Genomic DNA, 23,282 nt, shown 5'->3' with positions numbered 1-23,282 from the left:
CGCTGCTTCACGTTTTAAGCACCTCCCTCCTAAATGAATGCCTACCTCAATAGCCCTTTTGTTAGATATCCTTTTCCTTGTAGTTGTTCTTGTTGTTTTCTATATAATAGAATATTCTCAGGTTTTCAAATGGTCCAAACCGTAAAGTTCTTGTCTCTATGAATATTTGGAGTATTGAAATCCAAAACTTCAGCTTCAACTCTTTGATTCTGGCCTTGTTATGTCTTCCATTCCATCTTAAAATCAGCCGATAGCTATAGTATTCGCCTGGATTTGTTGTAAGCTCTGGCGCTTGGTAAAAATGGAGAATCACTTTTCAAGGCATAGCAGAACTTCTCAGACCTCACTGAAGACCCGGCGCAGTGGTTATGAACCATCTGACAACGAGACTGATTTCCTAGAAACGCCGTGGCATGGCCACAATAGGAAGATCAGTGGAGGCTTAGAATCTGAGGTGACAAAAGCTGCAGGGTTGGAGTTGGCAAGAAACATTAGCCCTTTCAAACATAGCCGGAGGCACGCTTCCAGGTTTGAATATGATGCTTCTTCTGCAAGAAATGATGCAGTAGTAAGCCCGGTCCGAAGAAGAACCAGCAGTAAGTCACCATACAAGCAAAGAAGAGAAGATGGTACTGTTTGTTCACCAATAGCAGGTGTTGAAACTCGCAGAAATATCAGTCCCTTGTCAAAAGCTGAGCGCAGAAGAGGTGCTTCTCCTTTGAAACCAGAAAAAGAAGGGCATGATGTGAATGATGCTGATCAAATTGTGAACTCAAACAGGAAACAAAGCCAAAGAAGGCCCGGTAGAGACCCCCAAAGCAGAAGATCATCTACTGCCCCGAGAGTTCGAGCAAGATCAGAAGTAGAAAAAAAAGGCAACTATAGTGCAACACCAACTAAAGGTGAAAGAACACCATCACCATTGTCAAAGGCCCTGGTATTAACAACACCAACTGCAAGGGAGAGAACACCATCACCATTGTCAAAGGCCCCGGTATTAACAACACCAACTGCAAGGGAGAGAACACCATCCCCAATCTCAAAAGGGTTGATCCAGCAACAAAGACAACACACAAAATCGCCGTCTGTTGGTGAGATCAATGAGATGATTGCCAATGCAAAGCTTGCTAGAACTCCTTTGGAGGCTAATTCTCCATTAGCTTTCGGAAGTTCAGAGTCTTTTGCACCAGGTGATATCTTCTTCTCTCGTGAGTGCAAAATCTTGGCACTGCCCAAAACTGTCAATCCCACACCAAAACCAAAGAATGCACTGCCCAAAACTGTCAATCCCATACCAAAACCAAAGAATGGTAGTGGTTTTGAGAACCGCTTAATTAGTCCTAATGTCAAAATGGTTACCCCAAGAGGAAATGGTTTCGATCAGAATGCTCGAGGGACTCCATTAAGCTATAATTTGTCACAGACAACCACAACAACATCAAGCTCAGCATTGAGCAGGCAAAGCAGTAAGATGAGTGGTACAAGTGGGAGCACAACTGCTAGTGCCAAGAAATTCACAGCAAATAGAAAGAAAAGTGAGAGTCACTCACTGTTTGCTTGTATGAGAAAGGGAGGGTCTTGTCGGAAAACAAAATCACCTGAGCATTCTCCTGTTTTCAATGAAGCTTCATTTATACAGAAGGCATTTGTGGATGAAAGTCTTAGGCAGTTTTGGGCTGATAACCATCGACCGGCTTCGTTGAATGGATTCACTTGCCACATGCAAGAAGCTCAACTTCTCAAGGATCTGGTGAGTTATGTGAATATATAATATATTCCCTCATGCATATGTTTTCCTTGGTAGTTTCTTACTTCTATTTATTGAACTTTGCAGGTAATTGACAATAAATTTCCCCACATTTTGTTATCTGGACCACCTGGTTCTGGGAAAAAAGCTCTAACAATGGCTTTCTTAAGAGAGATATATGGTGATGCAAGCTGGGAAGTATGTTTGGTTCCTTCTAATGCAATAAAGATGAATTAATGTTTGTTTTTCCTTGAATATTGGCTGAATTGATCTTCTATGTGACCTTATTTTTTTGCAGATATCTCATGATTTAAGATGCTTCCAGATTCAGGTACTCTGTACTCGAATAGATACTGAACTGAAGAACAAACTGTCAACATTGCAAGTTTGAAATATTAGTTAAGCCTTAGATTTTGCAAGTTGTTCCTAGGAAATTATGAGTATTACTTATATGAAATATAATAGCATGACTGAGTGAGTAACCAAATCTTCTCCATCATTTGAAGGAACCATGTGAAAGTTTTCTAGTTCAACTTAATTTGGGGCACATTACCATCAAAATTGCAATAGTACACCTATTCAGAATTTTCAGGTGTCACTTACATAACCTGATACTGGACCTCATTTTGTTATCTAATGCTGGCAGGAACAAATGTCGATGCAAGTAATGGTTCCATTGACATCCAGTGCTCACCATATAGAGCTTAATGTCCGTGTTGAAGCAAATGCTAGATATGCATTGATGGGTTTAGTAAAGGAAATCAACAGTGAGAATGACATTGCTCCTGAAATCAGCACTATTAATCTCAAGGGAAATCATAAAGGTTCACTCTCTCCCATACATGCGTAATCCCCTTTAAAACACTTGGATATATTTATCGAGAGCTAACATAGTTCTTTTTCATTTCAGTGCTAGTTCTCTACGATGTTGACCGAGCAGCAGAACATATTCAGCATTTGATCAAATGGATAATGGACTGTTACTCAGAAGCTTGTAAACTCATTCTCTGCTGTGAAAATGATGAAGACATCGTTGAATCAGTGAAAAACCGGTGCACAGTTATCAAGCTTGATGCTCCTGTGACTCAAGAAGTAAAGTATTACATTTTAGCAACTATGTCTGAGTTCTGACTCTTTCTTTTACCACTAACACACTTCAATTTGCAGATTACGGAAGTTCTTGCTCAGATAGCAAGGAAGGAAAACTTTGACCTACCTACGAACTTCGCTAATAAGATTGCTAACAAATCTAAGCAGAACCTGAGAAAAGCAATCATGGGCCTTGAAGCGACCAAAGCACACAAGTAAGATCTTAGTGAAGAACAGTGTCAAGAAACTTAACTTCATTGTATATTCTCTTACCTAGGGTTGTACTACCCATGTAGCTATCCTTTTGTAGATAACCAACCAATTCCAATTGGATGGGAAGAGGTACTTGTTGAAGTTGCTGCAGAAATCCTAGCTGACCCATCACCAAAGAGGTAATAGTTTTATTGCCGATGCTAAGCACTCTTATGTCTTAACACAATGTGAGGTTCAGAATTCAGATTATGAAAAACCATTTTCATTATCAGTCATTGATTTCTGTGAACCCTAAAAGGGTGCTACACATCAATCAACAATTCATAGTTGCCGACGGTTATATTGAAAACTTACATTAGCCATTCATGTTCTGAACATATATTTGTCAGGTTATTTTTCATCCGGGGAAAGTTTCAAAAGCTTCTTGTGGGTTTTGTACACCCGAAACTGATTCTAATGGTAATGCATCAAACCCTCTATTGTTCATCTGCTTGTTCCCCATTTCAATTTTGTAAGGCCATTTTGGAATAAGAGTAGCACTTTTCCAACATGCAGAAGCTGGTAGAACAGTTCCTTAAAGCAATGGATGGTAGTTCTAAAAGGGACCTATATTATTGGCATGCTTACTATGTAAGTTCTCTCCCTCATACTTAATTTGACTTGCTGAAAATGCGAACCTAAATTAAACTTGTCCTCACAGGAGAAAAGACTCCCAGAAGGAGCAAGTGCTTTACTAAAACTAGAAGGTAACTTGCACAAACCACTAAAGTACATCCTATTTTATCAGATCTATACTTAACTATGCACTTTTTATGCAGAATTTGTGGCTAAGTTCATGAGCATATACCGAAAGAGTGCCAACAGTCGTCAGTATGTGTAGTGTCAACAACCTCATTGAGAGGCAACACTCAAGAATTTCCTACCACCTTTATAGGTAGTAGGTCTTTGTCAAGATTGTCTTGCTGCAGCTAATACTGAAAGTCAGAATGAGAGACAAATTCCCCTGAAGCTTTTTCCCAGGGTCAGAATGATTCAGATATAGCACAGAAACACATGTTCTCTTGTTTAGCCTAAAAAGAATAAATAATAGCACACTCATTTGTGAATCTTTCTCCTAACATGAACAATAAACAGCAGGTGAAATAATATTCAGTATGCAAGAATGAAACACATGAAGACCAGTCCATTCTTCTAACTTCTAAGCTACAGAATCTAACCCATGTTACAAATGCACTAACAATATTACCTTCAAAAGTCTATTTTAGAGCCCAAAGTTATCAATTTTCTTTAGCACAAGGTCCACAAGTCAGCAGCATTTTTCTTGGCTTTGTGTTTATAGTTGTACAAATGCCACTCCTATTCAGGTTTTTCTTTCCGGTGTGCCTCTGTCAAAAAAAATGGAGATAGTAGCAGCTTCAATTAATACTGAGGATGGATAACCTGCACAAAAATGGGAAGAAAGCAAAACGATATGCTTACCTGCTTTCCAATATCAAATGGGAAATATTTGTATTTGATCATGTGTAGGATCTTTCGTTTTATTGTGAGGACAAATAGGCAACCTAGGAGCATAACAATATTGGCCAGAGAACAGGTACATCCAACAATCCAACATAGAAGTAAATGTCATGATAATGCAACAATAAACGCCTTTGAGATGGAATACCTGAAATAAACAAGAAACAGTAGGTCAATATCAATACATCAGTACACTGAGATTGGCCTTTAAGTAAATAGGACAGGACACCTGTGTCCCTTGAAAAACAATGGTTACCTCAGGAAAGAAATCTACACTCCCAACTTCATCAAGGGAGTTCTGGTTAAGCATATTGTAATGTGTCCCAATTATACAGTTCTTCTAGTCTGCAGGTTCTGGAACCAGTTTCACTGGCTTTTGCTTCAACTGGTTTCTCTTTTTTCTACTCTCCTTTTCTTTTTTTATTCTTTTTTCCTCTTCTTCAACGGGTTTGTCAACATCAATCAATATATTCCCACAAGGAGAAACCCTTTTGCTCAATTGAGTCATTTTTTGGTTCAACTCTTGTACACCTTGCTCATATATCAAATGGACCCCGCACTCCTTCACCTTCAGACCGGGCCCTCTGGTTTTAAATAAGAACTCAAGCTGACTGCAACTGCTATTCCACCATTCTGCAGCAAAATATTTATCACGGGATACATAGAATGTCCAAAGGTGATCTGACTCGACCTGGCAAAACTGTTCGCTAAAGCGAAATGCAGGCTGTTTGCCATATACTTGTTGTAACTCAAACCCATTTAGGGTCATGCAACATACAAGATGATGTGTAGCGTTGAAAGTCTTGAATTCATGCGGTATACCAAACCCATGGAGCTCATGGATTACAAAAACAACACAAAAAGCAAACCCCATAAACTTACTGTTACTCCAAAATGGAGGTAACTTTACACTTAATGAACTCCCAACAGTTCGATGATCAAACCACTCAGGAATTTTACTTCCAGGAATTACAATTTGAAAAGTTTCCCTTGCATTCGAGATTACCTATGCCATAAGAAATAAGAAATAGGATGTACATGAGAGAGAGAGAGAGAGAGAGAGAGAGAGAGAGAGAAGAAATAAGAAATAGGATGTACATGAGAGAGAGAGAGAGAGTACCTGAGGAATGAATGTCTTCAGCATTTCAAATGCTATGTTACTGCAGCCTTGACTGTCATTTAGTCTGAAGCAATTGATGAAATTAAAATATGATTTCTCCAATCTATTGAAATTGGATGCATCAAACAGCATTTCCAGTGATGAACAGCCATCTGCCCTTACATCCAATTTACTATTTGATGGAAGCTCCGACAACTCTTTAAGCCTTTTGCAATTCTCCAAGTTAAGGTTTTCAAGCTTAAGAAATGATTTGATGCTTGAAGGAAGCTTAACAAAATCATTTCCACTCAGATTCAATGCCATCAATGAGGGAAAGCAGCCAAAGTTGTTGGGAAATGCTCCATCACCGAGATTGCAATTGCTTATGTTTAGATGTGTTAAATTACAGAGACCAGATAAATTCAACTGCATACTCATTGGTTCTGTATTGACTCTTTGCATTGATCTAGAAGGCAAGGACCATGAGAAATGCTCTCGAACCACTTCAAAACAATGGCTTAAACTATCTTTCCATGATGGCAATTCTGCTACAGCAGCTCTGCTTGCACCATTTCCCTCCATATACCCCGTCTCCCTCACACTACCCTGATGTTCGCCAAGTTTCAAGCATCCAGAAAGACTTAGATTTTGGAGGGAGTTCAATCCATTAATGGTGTGAGGAAGAGAAACAAGATTTTTGCAGTTGCTTAAATCCAAGGAAACGAGGCCACTTAAGCGCTCAATTGAGGGAGGCAGTGTTTCAATGGCAGTCTTGTCAAGATTAAGCACCAACAAACGTTCCATATATCCAACAAACTCGGGGATCTTCTTAAGACTTGAGCAGTTTGAAAGAATTAGAGTTTCGAGAGATTCCATTTCGATTTTATCTGGCAGACTCATGAGACTTTCACAGTCTTTAAGATTCAATAGAATAAGCTTTCTGAAAACTCCAAGGGATGGATGAATTCTAACCAACTTTTTACATCCTTCAAGATCTAATCGTTCAAGATTTTGAACGCCTGTGAAGTCTGGGGTCTCACAAAGGCTTTCAGAATGGCAGAGTTTGAGGAACTTCAACTTGTCAAAGTTCTGTTCAGTACATGTATATTAAACAAAATGAAATCAGTAAGCTGCGAAGCAAAACAGACAATTTTCTTTACACAAATGAACAATTAAGACTAGTCTATTAACTAACAGTCATACCTTTGCTCCTTGCCAAAGCTGTTCAATGTTGCTGTAGCACAAGTTAAGTTCAATGAGTTCATCTGATTCAAAATCTTGTGGGAGAAACCTTAAAGGGAATCTACTCCATTCGAGGAGTTTCAACGAATTAGAGAGACAAGTGGGGCCTTTGGGAAGGTCCACATTTCGAATTTGGAGGAAACTAAGTTGAGACAAATTTGAAAAGGCTTCCGGTTTCCACTGAGCCACTTCTAACTTGGGCAAGTCCATCACCATGCCTTGAACTGCTTCTGTTCCCTGATTATGAAAGAAAATACCAGAGTAAAGAAAAAATACCACTGGACCTAAACAGGTCAGACAAATGAAATGAATCTGCCTATTTATGCTTATTCTAGACAAATGAACTCTTACCTTATCTTTCTTCAGCACAGTGTGGATGTCCTCATGAGACCATAATCTACTACGTTTGCCTGGATTATTAGGAGACTCTCGGCGAACTATTTCCCAGCCCATTTCTTGTAGTAAATCATGCATCAACAGTTTGTTGTTGGAAATAGTAACGAGAGATTTGTCAACAAGAACACTTAAACCAATAACAGGGGAAAGCTGACAGTAGTCTAGTATTTGTATTACACGATCCCTGGATTTCCCCTTATAAAAGCATGCAATATGTAGGAATATTTCCTTTTCTGTTTCCCCTAGTCCATCAAAACTTATCTGAAGCACATCGATAATACTTCTTTCTGGTTTATTCTTTAGCCTACCGATGGCACTTACCCATTCTCCCATGCTTCTACCACATAGAAAGGAACCAATGACCTCAAGAGCTAATGGCAGCCCACATGCATAATTCAAAATATGGTGGCACAGGTGCAAATGATCTTCAGGTGGTTGGCTCTTCTTAAAAGCCTTCAAACATAAAAGTTCAAGAGATTCACCATATAGTAATCCAGTCGCCTCATATATACCATCAACACCATCATCATATGCCTTCAATAAATGAACATCTGTGGTAGTTATGATAATTCTACTCCCCAGGCCGAACCAGTCATGACATCCAGCCAAATTCTCCAATTGTGTTAGATCATCCACATCATCAATGACAAAAAGTACTCTTCGCCTGCATAACCATTTTTTTATCAGAGCAGTTCCTGCATACTCATCCTCTACTCCAATTTCTGTAGACAGCATTCTGGAAAGAAGTTCTTCTTGTAAAGAGACTAGACCATCCTTTTTGGACCTTTCTCTAACATTGGAAAGAAAGCAGCTACTTTCAAAACCATCACGAATATGATGATAAACAGCTCGGGCAACAGTTGTCTTACCTATTCCTCGCATTCCATGGATTCCTATGATACGTACGTTAAGAAAATGTGGACATACATAATTACGTACTAAATCATGAATGCGGGATTCCAGTCCTACCATGCCCTTTTGTAGTCCTACCATGCCCTTGTGTACATTTGTAGATGGTGTATACGATTTCTTTACTTCGCCACAAATTTGACCTATTATAGTTTCTGGCACATTCCTGAGAAGAAGAAAAGGAGAAATAAAATGTTGTCAGCATGAATCAAGCATTAATTGTAACAAATAAAATACAGAAAACATATCAAAGTGTAGAGGAGATAATACGTGTACGTACTCGGAGTCCAGAGCAAACCCATCTATGTAGCACAGCTGTACCAAAGCATCCCTGCACTGTTGTTGCCACATATTTAGTTTGTCCCATTTCTCCCAATAAACTTCTTCATGTTCCGTTACTTCCGGTCTCAAAAGGATCTTATTAACTCCCCCTTGTTGCCGTAATAGCAATATATTCATTTCGTAGTAGACTGGTATGATATCTCGCTCCATACTTTTGCATTGAAAAATATTCCAAAGCTCATCCAAGCACCACGATGAAGAAGCATAGTTTGCTGAAACAATGATGAGGGCAACTCTTGACTCCTCGATAGCCTTAAGAACTACTGAAGAAATGGATGATCCTCTCTCAAGTATTTTGTCATCTCTAAAGGTAACAACTGCATTCTTATCTAGTGCATCATACAGATGATCAACAAAACCCAAGTGAGGACCATCCCCATGGAAACTGACATATACATCGTATTTCCATCGAGGAGGAGGAGGAGTTGACGGTAATATGGGTATTGCCAGCTGATTTAATGTAGTGAAAATCTTTCCAACTATATCTCGAATTACTTTTGATTCATATCTGCAAGAAGGAAAAAATAAAGAAATTATTGCAGTCCCATGGTAAGTTGGTGAACACCTGTGTCAACCAGAGATCGATCCATATGTTATGGAGCATATATATAAACCAGCATTTGACTTGCAAGAATGTTAAAATTAAAGTAAAGTTGTCATGTTACAACAAAGGGAAACTAGTTACAACTATTGGGAACATCTGTACGTGAGTCTGTGAGTGTGTAAATGTATGATGTAACAGCTTTTGGTTGTTGCCTAATTGTCAATGTAAACTCCATCAATAGCCAAGAAAAACTATTGATCGAGTAACAATACAACAGAACTTCTTTTCTTTCACGTCTTCTCTCTCTCTCTCTCTCTGAGCTTAGCTCTCAATTTGTTAAAGTTAATACATTTATCGACTAAAAAGAAAAGAGATTTCACTCTTTACTATTGTTACGCTGTATCTGGTTGCTTGAAAAGATTACTTCACTAAGCTATCAGAAATTACCAAGTCAAATGAACAATAAAAATCCCAGAATTTCAACTATAAAAGAAACCAAAGAAGACTAGTAAGATTACCCATCTCGCAAATCCCATCCGGAGAGATTGCCTACTTGAGAAAGAGCATCTCTCCACCTCTGCACCCTGTCTGGATTAAAGTCCTCTCTGTGCTTCAGAAAGGCCTTTCCGAAATGATCCCCCGCTTGTTTTCGCACATCAGATGGATCCACATCGTAGAACACCGGCAGGATTGTTTGTCCCACGGCTTTCATGCACTCCACGGCTTTTGCAAGCTCATCCAAACACCATCTTGAACTGGCGTAATTTTTTGAAAGAATGACTATTACATATCTTGATTCTTCAATGGCTTTCAAGAGCTTTGGATTGATTGCCGTCCCCCTCTCAAGTTCCTCTTCATCTCTGAATGTGAATATCCCTTTCTGCGTCAGAGCAGTGTAAAGATGGTCTGTAAATTTTTTGCGTGTATCTACACCGCTGAAACTGAGGAACACATCGTATGTCCATCCAAGAGGGGAAGAAGAAGGACGTTCTGTTTGGCTGGTCATTGAAAGGCACTTTCTGGCCAAGATTATCGATCAAAATCTGAAAATGTGAGAACAGGTGAAGTTAAAGAAGAAGAAGATTTTGACCAAGTAGGATTTATAATTTTATTCCTTCTTTCCTTTTTCTTTTTCTCCTTTGTGAAAGATACTGCCCAAATTTTACGGACGTAAATACGTAGGGTTCTTTTAGAAGAAATAATCCTTTATTTATTACCGAAGAACATCACAAATCACAATGAATGGAACGACGATGATCGGTTCGGTTGTGTCGCATACCATACAGTGAGTGATACAGACCACTATCAGATTTCTCATTTCTGTGACGTTGTGACACCAAAATCCAGGCTTCGTTTTTTTTTTTTTTTTTGCAATAGGCTTAGCTTTATAGAGAAATGTGTGAGACATATATTGTTTTTACAAATAAAAAATATAAAAAATCCTGCTACAATTAACATTAATCATGCTTGGAGTTTGCTCTAATTGTAAGTTTGAGTCCTAACAAAAGCATTTTCAGATTCACTTGCATAACCTAGCATGGGTCCTTTTCACCAAATAGAACTCATTCACTCAATGGACAATCAGAATGCTATTGCTTCAGCATTTTCAATTTCATGGGAAGTCCGTAAGGTCCATTCTCTCAACACATATATGCATAATATCCCTCTAAACCAGTTTGATTCATTTACTCATCGGTCCAACGTTTCCTTCTTTTTCATTCCGGTGCTACTTCTTCAACATCTTGACCAAGCATCAGCGCATAGTGGACTGTTATTCAGCATTTGATCAAATGGATAATGGACTGTTATTCAGAAACTAGTGTACTCTACCCTGCTGCGAAGATGATGCAGACACCATTGGAATATCAAAAAAATTGATATCAAGCTTGAAGCTCCTGTGGTCACAAGTAAGTTTTGCATGTCGGTCGTAATTATGTCTATGTTCTGACTTTCCGCTTTACCACTAACCCCACTTCAATTGGCAGAATATGTAAGTTCTTGGCTTCTTGCTCAGATAGCAAGGAAGGAAGACTTTGACCTACCTATCAACTTTGCTGATAAGATTGCTAATAACTCTAGCAGAACAAGAGAACAGCAATCACAGATCTTGAAGCAACGAAAGCACACAAGAACTTGTTGAAAAAAAGTGACAAGAAATTTGACTTCATTGTATGGTAAGGAGGTACTACCCATTCAACCATCCTTTTGTCGATGACCAAGCAATTTCAGTCATATGGTAAAGGAGGTACTAGTTGAACTTGCTGCAGAAATACTCGCTGGCCCATCACCAAATAGGTAAATAGTTTTATTGCCAATGCTAAGCACTCGTATGTCTTCTCGAAATGTGAAGTTCAGATTATGAATAACATTTTCATCATCAGTCATTGATTGCTGTGAACCCTAAAATGGGGCTACACAGCAATCAACATTTCATGGTTACTGACACTTACGTGGACAACTTACATTAGCCACTAATCTTCTAAACATGTAAATTGTTTGTCAGGTTATTCATCCAAGGAAAGTTTATTATTGCCATGCTTACTATGCAAGTTCATACAAGAGAAGGTGAACCTAACTTAAACTTGTCCTTACAGGATATAAGACCAGAAGCAAGTGCTTTACTGAAACTAGAAGGTAACATATACAAACTACCCAAATCCTTCACCCTATTTCAGAACATCTATGCCTCACTATGAAGTTTATATGCAGAGTTTGTGGCCAAGCTCATGAGCATATACCGGAAGAGTGCCCACAGTTGTCAGTATGTTTAGTGTATACGGCCTCATTGAGAGGCAATACTCGAGACTATTTCAACCACAGGTATTTGTCAAGATTGTCTAGCTACAGCTGATAAAGGAAGTCAGATTGGTAGACAAATTCCCCTGAAACTATTTCCTAGGGTCAGAATGATTCACATATAGCCTAAAAAATGTTTACCTAAAACAAATAGACAATAGCTTCTCATTCTCGGTTTGGTTTGTCAATTTTTCTCCTACCATGAACAATAAAAGGCAGGTGAAATAATAATGAAAACACATCAAAGGCAGCAATCTGGAATATGAAGTAGTTATCACTTCAGAATTTGCTTACGAGAAACACACAAACATTGGGTGCATGCCCCGTAAGGGCACACACAACTGCAGAAATATTACTGTAAACATTAAATGTGTTTCAAGGCCTGCCATCCATTTCTCCTAAACTAGAGAATCTAACCCATGTTACAAATGCACTAACAATATTACCTTCCAAATTGTATTTAAGATCCCAAAATTATCATTTTGCTTTAGCACAAGGTCCCCAAACCAGCAGCACTTTTCTGGGATTTGTGTTTAGATATGTAGAAAAGCCGCCTCTATCCAGGTTACTTCTTTCCGGTGTACCTCTGCCAAAAAAATGGATATGATATTATAGCTGCTTCAATTAATACCAAGGATGAATGAAGTGGAACAACCACAGAGATGAGAACTCACCTGCTTTCCAATATCAAATGGGACATATTTGTATTTGATCATGTGTAGGATCTGTCGTTTCATTGTGAGGACAAAAAGCACAATCCAGTAGCATAACAATATTGGCCAGAAAACAGGCACATCCAGCACAGAGAAGAAGGTCATGATAAATGCAATAATGAAAGCCTTTGTGATGGAATACCTGTAAGCCAAAAGAACTGGTGAGTACAAAATCAATACCACATTCATATATTTAAATAACTCCAATATCCTGAACAAACGACAATTCAATTTCCTTAATGCTTTTGATTTTATGAGATGACCAGTTCGTTCATGAAGCTAGGGTATAGGACCAATGCAGTATACTGCCCAGGACCATGAATTAAGTCGCAGCAAGAACTTGAAATTTATAACTTGGTTATGTTAAGTTGTCAACTAATTACTCCAGAGGGATAAACACCCCATCAACAAAAGGCATTCAATAACTTCTGCAACCTGATCCCAATAAGCCAACAGCTAAGAGACTGCTTTGACAGCAGAATCATCCTTAAAAAGCACAGAGCTAAGCTCACTGTCAAGTACCGAAACAGTTAAAGTAGCAACTCATTGGTCCGAAACGGGGAAATTAGCATACAGATTGATGATTCACCTAGTAAACTCCATTTCCCTGCTTAACATTTCAGACTACTTCACATCTATTCAAATATGAATGTCATACACACAACTACTGCACAATGGAGGTAAAAGCATGAAGAAATGTACCAGAACTTAAACTCGGGGAGGCGGCGAACGAAAGGCTTGAACTCATCGGCACCTTTGGTCGGCAATGAAGGCCCATCCAAAGGTTCAAGCTCCGGGTCAACCTTGGGTGAGAAGAAACCAATCAAGAGGTTCAAGACGTAGATTCCGAGCCCATACGAGACCACATAGAAGCCCTGGACATAGTAGACTCGCAGAATGTAGATCATCGCCACAACTAGGGTTCCTATCCACCTATAAAGCGTGTGAGGCGTGGACCGATCTAGATAGTACTGGAATGCTCTCGAGAAATTGCTCTTCCATTGGGCCACTGGTGACGTCACCGCCGCTCCGTCGCCTCCCAGTCCCTCCATCGGAATCGAGTTGCCGCGAATCTCCGTGAAAGCAAAAATAGGGGCGTCAAGAAGAAGAAGCAGAAAAATTGCAAGCGGTGAAGAATTAAAAGGGCATAGCTGAACTGGAAATGACCGTTTTGGAAGGTGAATTGAGAATTTTACCTGGAATTAGGGTTTCGAGACGAGCAAGGCGATGAAGTCACGACGGTTGCCGCTACAGCTTTCGGGTTGCGTCTGATAAAGGACCTGCGTACTCGTCAGAACTCCTATAAACGGGTCGGGTCAAGCAGGCCAGATTTACTTTTGTTTCCGTGGCCCAGATTTCTATCATTGGAGATTCGCCTATGATACCTATTGATCCATCACTTTGATGCATAGGTGGGTTGGCTATACGTATTAGTAGGACTAGTTTAGTCTGATATTGAGTTAGTCTACATGTGATGTACCGATACGTTAATGTTGATTGTACAGAGTGCAATTTAAATGATGCATGCATCAACCTTGCATGAAGTTAGCATGTTTAAGTTTATGCTAATCGTGTTTCATGTCAAATAGTGTTAACCCAAAATTAATCAGCTAAAATAAGCATTTTGTGTTGGAATTGACTCACTTAGCTCTAGACTTACATGTTTAGCACGATTTGTGTCAATGCTACATTTTTGAGTTATTTCATGTCACTTGGTATAAATTGCGTCATTTGATATCACTTGGTGACATTTCATGTCATCTTTTATGCTTGAATTTACGGTGAAATTTTTCCTAAACCAAATAAGCAAAATGACTAAATAGGTTTAAGTATTTAACGTACCATTTATCATGCTTGGAGTTTGCTCTCAAATAGTAGGTTGAGTTCTAACAAAAGCATTTTTAGATTCACTTGCATAACCTAGTGTAGGTCCTGCACACTAAGGGTGGACAATTTGACACCGAAAAACTAAAAACTGACATTAACCGCATCGGACTAGCTAAAAGAAACTAAAATCAGACTGAACCGATTTATTGGTGCCGGAAACTGTACCGAACCGACCATCTCAGTGCCGATTTTCAGTTTTATACATTAAAAATCGATTTAACTGAACCAAACTGGTATTCTATATTTAATTATCATTTTTTATTATTTTTGTTATATGCTTCCCTAAGGTAGGGCTAGCACACACTAGATCCTAATCTCTAACCTAAATACATCTCTTCTACCTCTTTTCTTCCGACTCACTCTCATCACCTCATGACCTATCTTTGTAATTATCATTTCCCTCCTCTCTCCAATTTCTCTCTTCTTCTCCGGTCGTCATCCAATTTCTTTCTCTTCTCTTCAAGATATAAATGTTCACACCATTTGTCTGAAACTGAAACCAATCTAATCAAACCAATTTCAATCCCTTCAACTCATTTTTTACGTCTCTTTTAGACCAATTCCAACACGTTCCGAATCGGAATTGACCTCTTCCTCAATTCAAAGGCGCTGCACCTCCGCTGCCACCACGACAAGTACCTCTTAGCCGAAGAAGACGAAGAGTCCAGCACCCAAGACCGCAACGGACCTTAAAATACGGCGTCACCCAAGACCGCAATTACCCTTCACCGACCTTCAATGGGCTTGCGCTGATCAGCGTCAGTTAAGCCACTCTGAAAGCTGAAACCGAACTCGATGTTTGTTAAACCAACTAAGTCAGTTCCGAGAATATATGAACTTTTCGGTGTTGCAAATCTGGAAAACCGCTGTGGCGGTTCAGTCATCGGTTCCGAGCCAAAAACCGCCCCAACAGCTCTGAATCCAGCCCTACTGTACACCATATCGAACTCAATGTACAATGAGAATGCAATAGGTTCGGCACTTTCAATTTCAAGGGAAATCATAAGGTCCATTCTCAAGTTCTCAACACATATATGCATAATATCCCTCTAAACCCAGTTTGATTCATTTACTCAAAGCTACAACATTTCCTACTTTTTCATTCCAGTGCTTCTTCATCATCTTGACCAAGCATCAGAGCATATTTAGCATTTGATCAAATGGATAGTGGTCTGTTACTCAAACTAGTAAATTTTACTCTGCTATGAAGATGATGCAGACACCATTGGAACAGTAAAGAAATTGATGCAAAAATATCAAGCTTGAAGCTCCTGTGACCCAACAAGTAAATCTTACATTGTCATAATTATGTCTATGTCCTCACTTTTCCCTTTACCAATAACCCCACTTCATTTGGCAGATTATATAAGTTCTTGCTAAGATGGCAAGGAAGACATTGACTTCCCTATCAACTTTGCTTATAAGATTGCTAATAAATCTAAGCAGTACCTAAGAAAAGCAATCATAGGTCCTGAAGCAACCAGAGCACACAAGAACTCAGTGAAAAAACAGTGTCAAGAAATTTGACTTCATTGTTTATTCACTTACCTAGGCTTGAACTACCCATGCAGCTATCCTTTGGTAGATGACCAAGCAATTCCAACCATATGAGAAGAGATACTAGGGAAGTTGCTGCAGAAATCCTAGCTGGCCCATCACTAAAACAGTAAATAGTTTTAATGTTTTTATTACCTATGCTAAGCAATCTTATGGCTTCTCAAAATGTGAAGTTCAGATTTTTGAAAAACATTTTCATCATCAATCGTTTGATTGCTGTGAAACCTAAAATGGGGCTACACATCAATCAGCAATGCATGGTTACTGACACTTATGTGGACGAATTACATTATCACTAATCTTCCAAACATATAAAGTGTTTGTCCTGTTATTTTCAGCCAGGGAAAGTTTCAAAAGCTTCTTGTGTACATCCAAAACTGATTTTACTGGTAATGCGTCAAAACCTCTATTGTAAATTTACTTGTTTCCTAATGTACAATCTTGTGATAAGAGTAGCACTTTTCAAACATGCAGAAGGTGGTAGAACAGTTCCTTAAAGAAATGGATGGTGGTAAAAGGGACCTATATTACTGGCATGCTTACAATGGGAGTTATCTCCCTCATACCTTATTTTTCCTGGGTAAGAAGGTGAACCTAACTTAAACTTGTCCGTACAGGAGAAAAGACTCCCAGCAGGAGCAAGTGCTTTACTGAAACTAGAAGGTAACAAACACAAACTATCCAAATCCTTCACCCTATTTAAGCACATCTATGACTAACTGTGAAGTTTTTATGCAGAGTTTGTGGCCAAGTTCATCAGCATATACCAGAAGAGTGCCAACAGTTGTCAGTGTGTTTAGTGTATACAGCCTCACTCACAGGCAATACTCAAGAATTTCCTACCACAGGTCTTTCTCAAGATTGTCTAGCTGCAGCTGATAGAGGAAGTCAGACTTATAGACAAATTCCCCTGAAGCCATTTCCTAGGGTCAGAATGATTCAGATATAGCCCAAAATCACACAATCTCTTGTTTAGCCTAAAACGAATAGATAGTAGCTTCTCATTCTAGGTTTGGTTTGTAAATCTTTCTCCTAACATGAACAATAAAAGGCAGGTGAAATAATTATGAGAACACATCAAAGGCCAATCTGGAATATGAAGTAGTTATCATGCTTCAGAATTTGCTTACAAGAAACACACGGACATTGGGTGCATGCCCCCGTAAGTGCACACACAACACCAGAAAGATTACAGTAAACATTAAATGTGTTTCAAGACCTGTCATACATTTCTCCTAAACTAGAGAATCTAACCCATGTTACAAATGCACTAACAATATTACCTTCAGAAGCGTATTTAAGATCCCAAAATTATCATTTTGCTTTAGCACAAGGTCTACAAACCGACAGCACTTTTCTGGGTTTGTGTTTAGATATGTAGAAAAACCGCTTCTATCCAGGTTACTTCTTTCCAGTGTACCTCTGTCAAAAAAAAAATGGAGATGATATTGTAGCTGCTTCAACAAATACTGAGGATGAATGAAGTGGAACAACCACAGAGATAAGAACTCACCTGCTTTCCAATATCAAATGGGACATATTTGTATTTGATCATGTGTAGGATCTGTCGTTTCATTGTGAGGACAAATAGCACAAACCAGTAGCATAACAATATCGGCCAGAAAACAGGCACATCCAGTACAGAGATGAAGGTCATGATAAATGCAATAACGAAAGCCTTTGTGATTGAATACCTGAAAGTCAAAAGAACCGGTGAGTACAAAATCAATACAACATCCATATACTTAATAACTCCAAAATCCTGAACAAATGACAATTCACTTTGCTAATTGCTTTTGATTTTGATTTTATGACGTAACCAGTTCTTTCATGAAGCTAGGGTATAGGACCAATGCAGTATACTGCCCAGGACCATGAATTAAGTTGCAGCAAGAATCTGAAATTTAATGCTTGATTATACTAACTAATTACTTCTGCAACCTAAACTCAGAAAGATAAGCACCCCATTAAGAAAAGGCATGCAATAATTTCTGCAACCTGATCGCAATAAGCCAGCAGCTAAGAGACCGCTTTGACAGCAGAATCATCCTTCAAAAGCACAGAGCTAAGCTCACTGTGAACTACCGAAACAGTTAAGGTGGCCACTCATTGGTCCAAAAACAGGGAAATTAGCTAACAGATTGATGATTCATCCAGTGAACTCCATTTCCCTACTTAACATCTATTCATACAGTCAAATATGATTGTTATACACACCACTACTGCACAATGGAGGTAAATGCATGAAGAGATTTACCAGAACTTAAACTCGGGGAGGCGGCGAACGAAAGGCTTGAACTCATCAGCACCTTTGGTAGGCAGTGAAGGCCCATCCAAAGGTTCAAGCTCCGGGTCAACCTTGGGTGAGAAGAAGCCAATCAAGAGGTTCAAGACGTAGATTCCGAGCCCATACGAGACCACATAGAAGCCCTGGACATAGTAGACACGCAGAATGTAGATCATCGCCACAACTAGGGTTCCAAGCCACCTCTGAAGCGTGTGAGGCGTGGACCGATCCAGATAGTACTGGAATGCTCTCGAGAAATCGCTCTTCCATTGGGCCACTGGTGACGTCTCCGCGGCTCGGTCGCTGCCGATTCCCTCCATCGGAATCGGGGTTGTGATTTTCGCCGCGAATCTCTATGAAAAGCAAAAATGGGAAGTCAAGAAGAAGAAAAATTGCGAGCGGTGAGGAATCAAAAGGGCGGAGCTGAACTGGAAATGACCGATTTGGAAGGTGAATTAAGAATAGCGGGAAATTTACCTGGAATTAGGGTTTCGAGCGTGGACAGCCAAAACGAGCAAGACGAGGAAATCACGACGGTTGCCGCTAAGCTATTGGGTTGCGTCTGATAAAGGAGGGTGTGATTCACCCGCGTACTAGTCAGAAGGCCCAGAGACCGGGTCGGGTCAAGCAGCCCAGATTTACTTCTGTTTTCTTGGACCAAATTTCTATCACGTGAGATTCGCCTCCGATACATTAATGTATTGATACAAAGGTTGGTTGGCTGACTTGGCTCTACGTATTAGTATATACTAGTTTATCCTAATCTTCAGTTAGTCTATCATTGTAGGGAGTTAGTCTGCTACAATAAAAGGTTGGTCTACATTTAATGTATCGTTACGTCAATGTTGACTATAATTAGAGTGCAATTTAAATGACACATTGAAATTGCATGAAGTTATCAAGTTTAAGTTTATGCTAATTAATTGGTTTTCATGTCAGTTAGTGTCAACCCGAAATTGATCAACTAAAATAAGCATATTGTGTTAGAGGAAGTTCACTCATTAAGTCACTAGGTCATTAAATCATTATATTGTTAACTGCTTTTTTATGTTTGTTTCCACCCATTGGGTCTAGGTTACTAGGTCAGGACATTGTTCATTCAATATTCTATTAATTTATTTATTGTAAATAAGAAATATATTATGTAAATTGTGAGCCCCGGAAAAATTTAATGAGTTAAGGTGAGATCATTCGAAAACTATTTGACGATCTCGTTAATTATTAATGTGCTTAGGAATATATTTCAAAATTTTTCACAAGGTGAAATCTTCAACTTAAGAGTCCGATAATAAAGCAAGAGACTCGACGAGTACATGGAAATTTTTGGAGAATTTTTTAGACACTTAAACTATTTATTATGAATTTCCGAAGTTTGGGAATTATGAAAATTCATTTTAAATAAAAAGAAAATTCTGCAGTGCAATCTAGGGAGTCAAAAATAAACACCGCTTCGTTGGAGCCATCTAAAATCATTTAAAAGGTACTATAATGGTGGGGATCATAGTGGACGCTCCAGATTGACCTAGAAGCTTATGAGCTCGCGGCCCGTTTCTCCAGCCCAACGACCCGATAGAGTGACCTGACCGAAACTTCGTCATCTAACTACCTTAGGGTGGTGCACCGGTGCAATTCAGTTCATGTCATCGTTGCGGACACACTTCTGGTCGCAATGAAGTCATACGTTAATCGAGGAAGGAGTATTGAGGCTCGAAAGTTTCGGGTTTTCCGCCTGTTCTTCAATTAATTTTAGCAACTTCGACCTTTATCGGTGATGCATAAGGTGAGGAAATCCTTCTATTCTTCATGCTCTATGTTTTGGTATAATCAGTTTTGGCCTTTTGGGTTTTAATGAATTGTCGTTTTGGGTGTCATTGGCGGTCTCTGAGATTGTTGTTCATGGCAATTTTCGCTAATGACAGCAACGATCAGGCTTGAGCCACTCTAGAGGCCAGTTGCTCTGGGTTAGTCTTTGAGTCAATTCGGTGACCTACAAATTGACCTCGGTTAACTGGTCTTTGGATTTTTTTACCAATGGAAAGTGGAAATCATCAATTTTGTGACTCAAGTCACTTTGATGAGTGAGACCAGTTACAATTGAGACAGTTCAACTTGCTCTTAGAGTTGACCCATTTAACTCAGGACTTACCTGTTTAGCACAACTTGTGTCAATGCTACAGTTTGTGTTATTTTACATTACTTAGTATCAATTGAATTATTTCGTGTTATATGGTGTCGTTTGATGATATTTCATGTCATTTTTTATGTTTGAATTCACAATGAAATTGTTACTGAACAAGATAAACAAAATGACTATAGGTTCAACATACCATTTATCATATGCGGATGAGTTTGGCATAATAGCACGATAAATAAGACCACTAACACAAATTACCACTACATAATTTCGATCCAATATTAACATGCATGTGATGTCATATTCATGGTTACCAAATCTTTGACGCATCATAATCGTGAATTGGAATATTAGCATGAATTGAGCGTGACTAAACCAAATACTAATTCGAAAACTTCAAGACCAAAATTTGTTAGCAAATAATTAGAGTTTCTTGCTCATCATTGTATTAGTATGAAGTTCTCCGTGCTTGAATTAGAAAATAAAGAGAGGGACAGTTGAGTCACGTAAATCTCACACAAAATCTAGAAACCCACAGAAGCTAAACCATCATTTCTTTGCACCCAATTTGCAAATGGCGGATTACTTACCTGAAGACTTGATAGTTCGGATCCTGGAGAGGTTGCAGATCAAATCCCTAATCCGCTTCACCTGCGTTTCGAAACGCTGGCGTTCCATCATATTGGCCGACCCAGAATTCGCCAAGACCCAATTCCAAATAGCCTCTCAACACCAAACCCTCCGTCACAGGCTCCTCTTCTCCACCGCCTGTGAATCTGAATTCAACTCACTAGACTTGGATGCGCCGTCGCCGTTGGGATACAATTCTTCGGTTAGGTGCCCATTCACGCAACCGGGGGGCCGTTATGTCATACCACTGTGCTCCTGCAATGGTTTGATACTCGCAACTCTTCATAAAGAAGAACACATTTATATCTGGAACCCATCAACTCAATTCTTCAAAAAATTACCTGACCCAGCTGATCGTCCCTCAAAAACTCGTCTATTCGGCTGTGGTTTTGGCTATTTGTCGGCCACTGACGACTACAGAGTTGTTGCTGACTTCAGAGTCAGTTCTGTTGATGAGGTGAAGGGCAAGGAGATGCACATCTTCTCATCAAGAGCCAACATTTGGAAAAGGACTGAAGCCCCTCTCTTCGACTACAAGTTTGAATATGAGGGGACTCTTTCGAATGAGGCACTCCATTGGCTGGATGAACTTGGCATCTTTGCTTTTGATCTAGCAAAGGAGGAGTTCCAAAGAATGCCGCTGCCTATTCTAGATGGTGAGGTTAAGCATCTCGGGGCTTTCGGAGACTGTCTGTGTGCATTTGATTGTGCAGAATTTTATACTGCTGGCTCCATTGATTTGTGGGTGATGAAAAAATATGGCGTGGCTGACTCATGGACCAAGCTCTTTAACTTAGAGGTTTCCGATCAGCCTCAGAATATAATGTATTTTTTGCCACTCTCTGTAATGGAAACTAGTACAGTTATGCACACAGCGACTATACTCGGGAAACAGAAGTTTCTTAATTTGATAAGGATTGGTCATACGAAACAGAAGCCCGGAATGCATCTGTTGAGCAGGAATACATATCTCATGGAAATGATTGCATATGAAGAGACTCTACTTGGCTTGGTTAGTCACTCATTTTCAAATTCCAACCCCATCTTTAATTTCTTCATTCACTGCAATTGTTTCTTTCACATTTGTAGTTGTTTGAATCCAATAATATCATACCATTTGATTTTGTCAATTTTAGGTTGTGACTTTTAGTGGCTATAAAAAGGCATCACCAAACTTTGATATGTTCTTGCTTTAGTCTGTGTTTGTGCTTTGCTATAAACGACATAAGGGAGCAAAGGCTATTGCCTCCTTTGAAACAGGGAAAACGCACATAACATAATCACCTGCTTATGCATCTGATAGTGGCATCCTTACCAGGCTTCATTTCCATGATGCAATATACTGCAGGTTGCATAATGTGTTTGATAAAGTTTTTGTTTTTATAGTCCAGATCTGAATGACCAGTCATTATGTACTACATATCAAAAGATGACATTCACTAGTATAATTTCTTCTCTGTTTCTTTTTAATTATTTTCAAATTGGAGTATCTTTGAAAAGAAACTTTTCATTTTTCATTAATCAAATCAAGTTTTTTTTTTTTTTTTGAGAAGATTAATCAAATCAAGTTATTAAACGTTAGTTCTTTTGTATTCTATTTCTCTTCAGCTGCCCCTTAAATAGAAGGAAGGCAAGGGCAAAGTATGTGGACCAGATGAAGTGGATGCATCGTGAAGAACCCTAGAGTACACTGTCACAAGCAAGGTGCTATTTTAGTGATAACAAAATATTCTCCTGGGATATTGTAATTAGAGGTCAAAAGTAGTTGATGTCTGTCTGTAACTCTGATATTTAATATTTTTCATTTACATGAAAATGATATGTTATGATCGTGTATTTCTATAAACCTATCAAAATTGGGATGGTTCTATTGATTATGTTTTATTGATATGAAGATGTTAGCATGTCATTTAACTTGATTTTAATTCAACTTCTTTTTCTTTCTGATCTGAAACATGACATTTTGAGTTTTCAATCATTCCACCATGCTTTTGCCTGAAATTAGGAATTCAAGTGTTGATAACCAAAACGAGCAAGACGATGAATTCATGATGGTTGCCTCTAAGCTATTGGGTTGCGTCTGATAGATGATAGTTTGATTCACCCGCGTACTTGTCAGAGGCCCTAGAAACGGGTCAGGTCAAGCTTTAATACTGTCTTCTTGACCCAAATTTCTACT

At 39.0% G+C, this 23,282-nt stretch overlaps 5 protein-coding genes and 1 long non-coding RNA gene across 8 annotated transcripts; 3 read left to right on the top strand and 3 right to left on the bottom strand.

Moving 5' to 3' along the window:
• The first annotated feature begins 297 nt into the window (after positions 1-297).
• LOC112187419 lies at positions 298-4,095 on the top strand. 2 transcript variants are annotated; one of them, XM_024326189.2, is made up of 11 exons: positions 298-1,750; positions 1,835-1,945; positions 2,046-2,078; positions 2,394-2,571; positions 2,658-2,839; positions 2,915-3,051; positions 3,133-3,228; positions 3,439-3,508; positions 3,605-3,679; positions 3,750-3,795; positions 3,868-4,095. In XM_024326189.2, exons 1-11 carry the CDS (start codon positions 302-304, stop codon positions 3,927-3,929), a joined length of 2,439 nt encoding a protein of 812 aa, XP_024181957.1. In that variant the 5' UTR covers positions 298-301; the 3' UTR covers positions 3,930-4,095. The 2 variants fall into 2 exon arrangements, 1 of the variants encoding a protein (XP_024181957.1); XR_005806402.1 differs by lacking the exons at positions 3,605-3,679; positions 3,750-3,795; positions 3,868-4,095 and having other exon boundaries at positions 3,147-3,228; positions 3,439-3,497.
• On the bottom strand, positions 4,039-10,207 carry LOC112187418 (TMV resistance protein N). Of its 2 annotated transcripts, XM_024326187.2 has the most exons (8): positions 9,618-10,202; positions 8,494-9,063; positions 7,260-8,379; positions 6,870-7,145; positions 5,688-6,755; positions 4,824-5,573; positions 4,529-4,715; positions 4,039-4,434 (listed from the first exon to the last, which is right to left on the bottom strand). In XM_024326187.2, exons 1-6 carry the CDS (start codon positions 10,103-10,105, stop codon positions 4,908-4,910), a joined length of 4,188 nt encoding a protein of 1,395 aa, XP_024181955.1. In that variant the 5' UTR covers positions 10,106-10,202; the 3' UTR covers positions 4,039-4,434; positions 4,529-4,715; positions 4,824-4,907. The 2 variants fall into 2 exon arrangements, with proteins under 2 accessions (XP_024181955.1, XP_040370425.1); XM_040514491.1 differs by lacking the exons at positions 4,039-4,434; positions 4,529-4,715 and having other exon boundaries at positions 5,006-5,200; positions 9,618-10,207.
• A 1,913-nt stretch (positions 10,208-12,120) lies between these two features.
• Positions 12,121-13,965, bottom strand: LOC112187421 (protein RER1A). Its single transcript, XM_024326193.2, has 4 exons — positions 13,805-13,965; positions 13,311-13,681; positions 12,570-12,750; positions 12,121-12,481 (listed from the first exon to the last, which is right to left on the bottom strand). The coding sequence occupies exons 2-4, from the start codon at positions 13,658-13,660 to the stop codon at positions 12,461-12,463; spliced, it is 552 nt and encodes a 183-aa protein (XP_024181961.1). The 5' UTR covers positions 13,661-13,681; positions 13,805-13,965; the 3' UTR covers positions 12,121-12,460.
• Positions 13,966-16,335: 2,370 nt separating this feature from the next.
• Positions 16,336-16,862, top strand: LOC121051659. The gene is made up of 3 exons (XR_005806403.1): positions 16,336-16,441; positions 16,527-16,715; positions 16,791-16,862. It is a non-coding gene; the product is annotated as an uncharacterized LOC121051659 (long non-coding RNA).
• Positions 16,863-17,116: 254 nt separating this feature from the next.
• LOC112187422 (protein RER1B) lies at positions 17,117-18,977 on the bottom strand. The gene is made up of 4 exons (XM_024326194.2): positions 18,817-18,977; positions 18,310-18,692; positions 17,566-17,746; positions 17,117-17,474 (listed from the first exon to the last, which is right to left on the bottom strand). Exons 2-4 carry the CDS (start codon positions 18,657-18,659, stop codon positions 17,454-17,456), a joined length of 552 nt encoding a protein of 183 aa, XP_024181962.1. The 5' UTR covers positions 18,660-18,692; positions 18,817-18,977; the 3' UTR covers positions 17,117-17,453.
• A 1,871-nt stretch (positions 18,978-20,848) lies between these two features.
• LOC112188854 (F-box protein CPR1) lies at positions 20,849-22,992 on the top strand. The gene is made up of 2 exons (XM_024328084.2): positions 20,849-22,115; positions 22,712-22,992. Exons 1-2 carry the CDS (start codon positions 21,048-21,050, stop codon positions 22,724-22,726), a joined length of 1,083 nt encoding a protein of 360 aa, XP_024183852.1. The 5' UTR covers positions 20,849-21,047; the 3' UTR covers positions 22,727-22,992.
• Positions 22,993-23,282: the final 290 nt, after the last annotated feature.

This window comes from Rosa chinensis, chromosome 2, assembly GCF_002994745.2.
Source record: "Rosa chinensis cultivar Old Blush chromosome 2, RchiOBHm-V2, whole genome shotgun sequence".
In the NCBI taxonomy this organism is placed as follows: Eukaryota; Viridiplantae; Streptophyta; class Magnoliopsida; order Rosales; family Rosaceae; genus Rosa; species Rosa chinensis.
The sequence above is the reverse complement of the archived record's forward strand: the minus strand, read 5'-3'. Positions and strand labels throughout refer to the sequence as shown.

Bases quoted from the DNA above. Each gene is read 5' to 3' on its own strand.
- LOC112187419 (XM_024326189.2), top strand. From the start codon at position 302: ATGGAGAATCACTTTTCAAGGCATAGCAGAACTTCTCAGACCTCACTG. The intron at 3,509-3,604 runs GTAATGCATCAA...TCCAACATGCAG, and splicing joins ACCCGAAACTGATTCTAATG to AAGCTGGTAGAACAGTTCCT. The intron at 3,680-3,749 runs GTAAGTTCTCTC...TTGTCCTCACAG, and splicing joins ATTATTGGCATGCTTACTAT to GAGAAAAGACTCCCAGAAGG.
- LOC112187418 (XM_024326187.2), bottom strand. From the start codon at position 10,105: ATGACCAGCCAAACAGAACGTCCTTCTTCTTCCCCTCTTGGATGGACA. The intron at 9,064-9,617 runs GTAATCTTACTA...TCCTTCTTGCAG, and splicing joins GGATGGGATTTGCGAGATGG to ATATGAATCAAAAGTAATTC. The intron at 8,380-8,493 runs GTACGTACACGT...TCTTCTTCTCAG, and splicing joins GGGTTTGCTCTGGACTCCGA to GAATGTGCCAGAAACTATAA.
- LOC112187421 (XM_024326193.2), bottom strand. From the start codon at position 13,660: ATGGAGGGACTGGGAGGCGACGGAGCGGCGGTGACGTCACCAGTGGCC. The intron at 12,751-13,310 runs GTACATTTCTTC...TTTGGCTTACAG, and splicing joins CTCCCCGAGTTTAAGTTCTG to GTATTCCATCACAAAGGCTT. The intron at 12,482-12,569 runs GTGAGTTCTCAT...TTTTTTTGGCAG, and splicing joins CATTTGATATTGGAAAGCAG to AGGTACACCGGAAAGAAGTA.
- LOC112187422 (XM_024326194.2), bottom strand. From the start codon at position 18,659: ATGGAGGGAATCGGCAGCGACCGAGCCGCGGAGACGTCACCAGTGGCC. The intron at 17,747-18,309 runs GTAAATCTCTTC...TTTGACTTTCAG, and splicing joins CTCCCCGAGTTTAAGTTCTG to GTATTCAATCACAAAGGCTT. The intron at 17,475-17,565 runs GTGAGTTCTTAT...TTTTTTTGACAG, and splicing joins CATTTGATATTGGAAAGCAG to AGGTACACTGGAAAGAAGTA.
- LOC112188854 (XM_024328084.2), top strand. From the start codon at position 21,048: ATGGCGGATTACTTACCTGAAGACTTGATAGTTCGGATCCTGGAGAGG.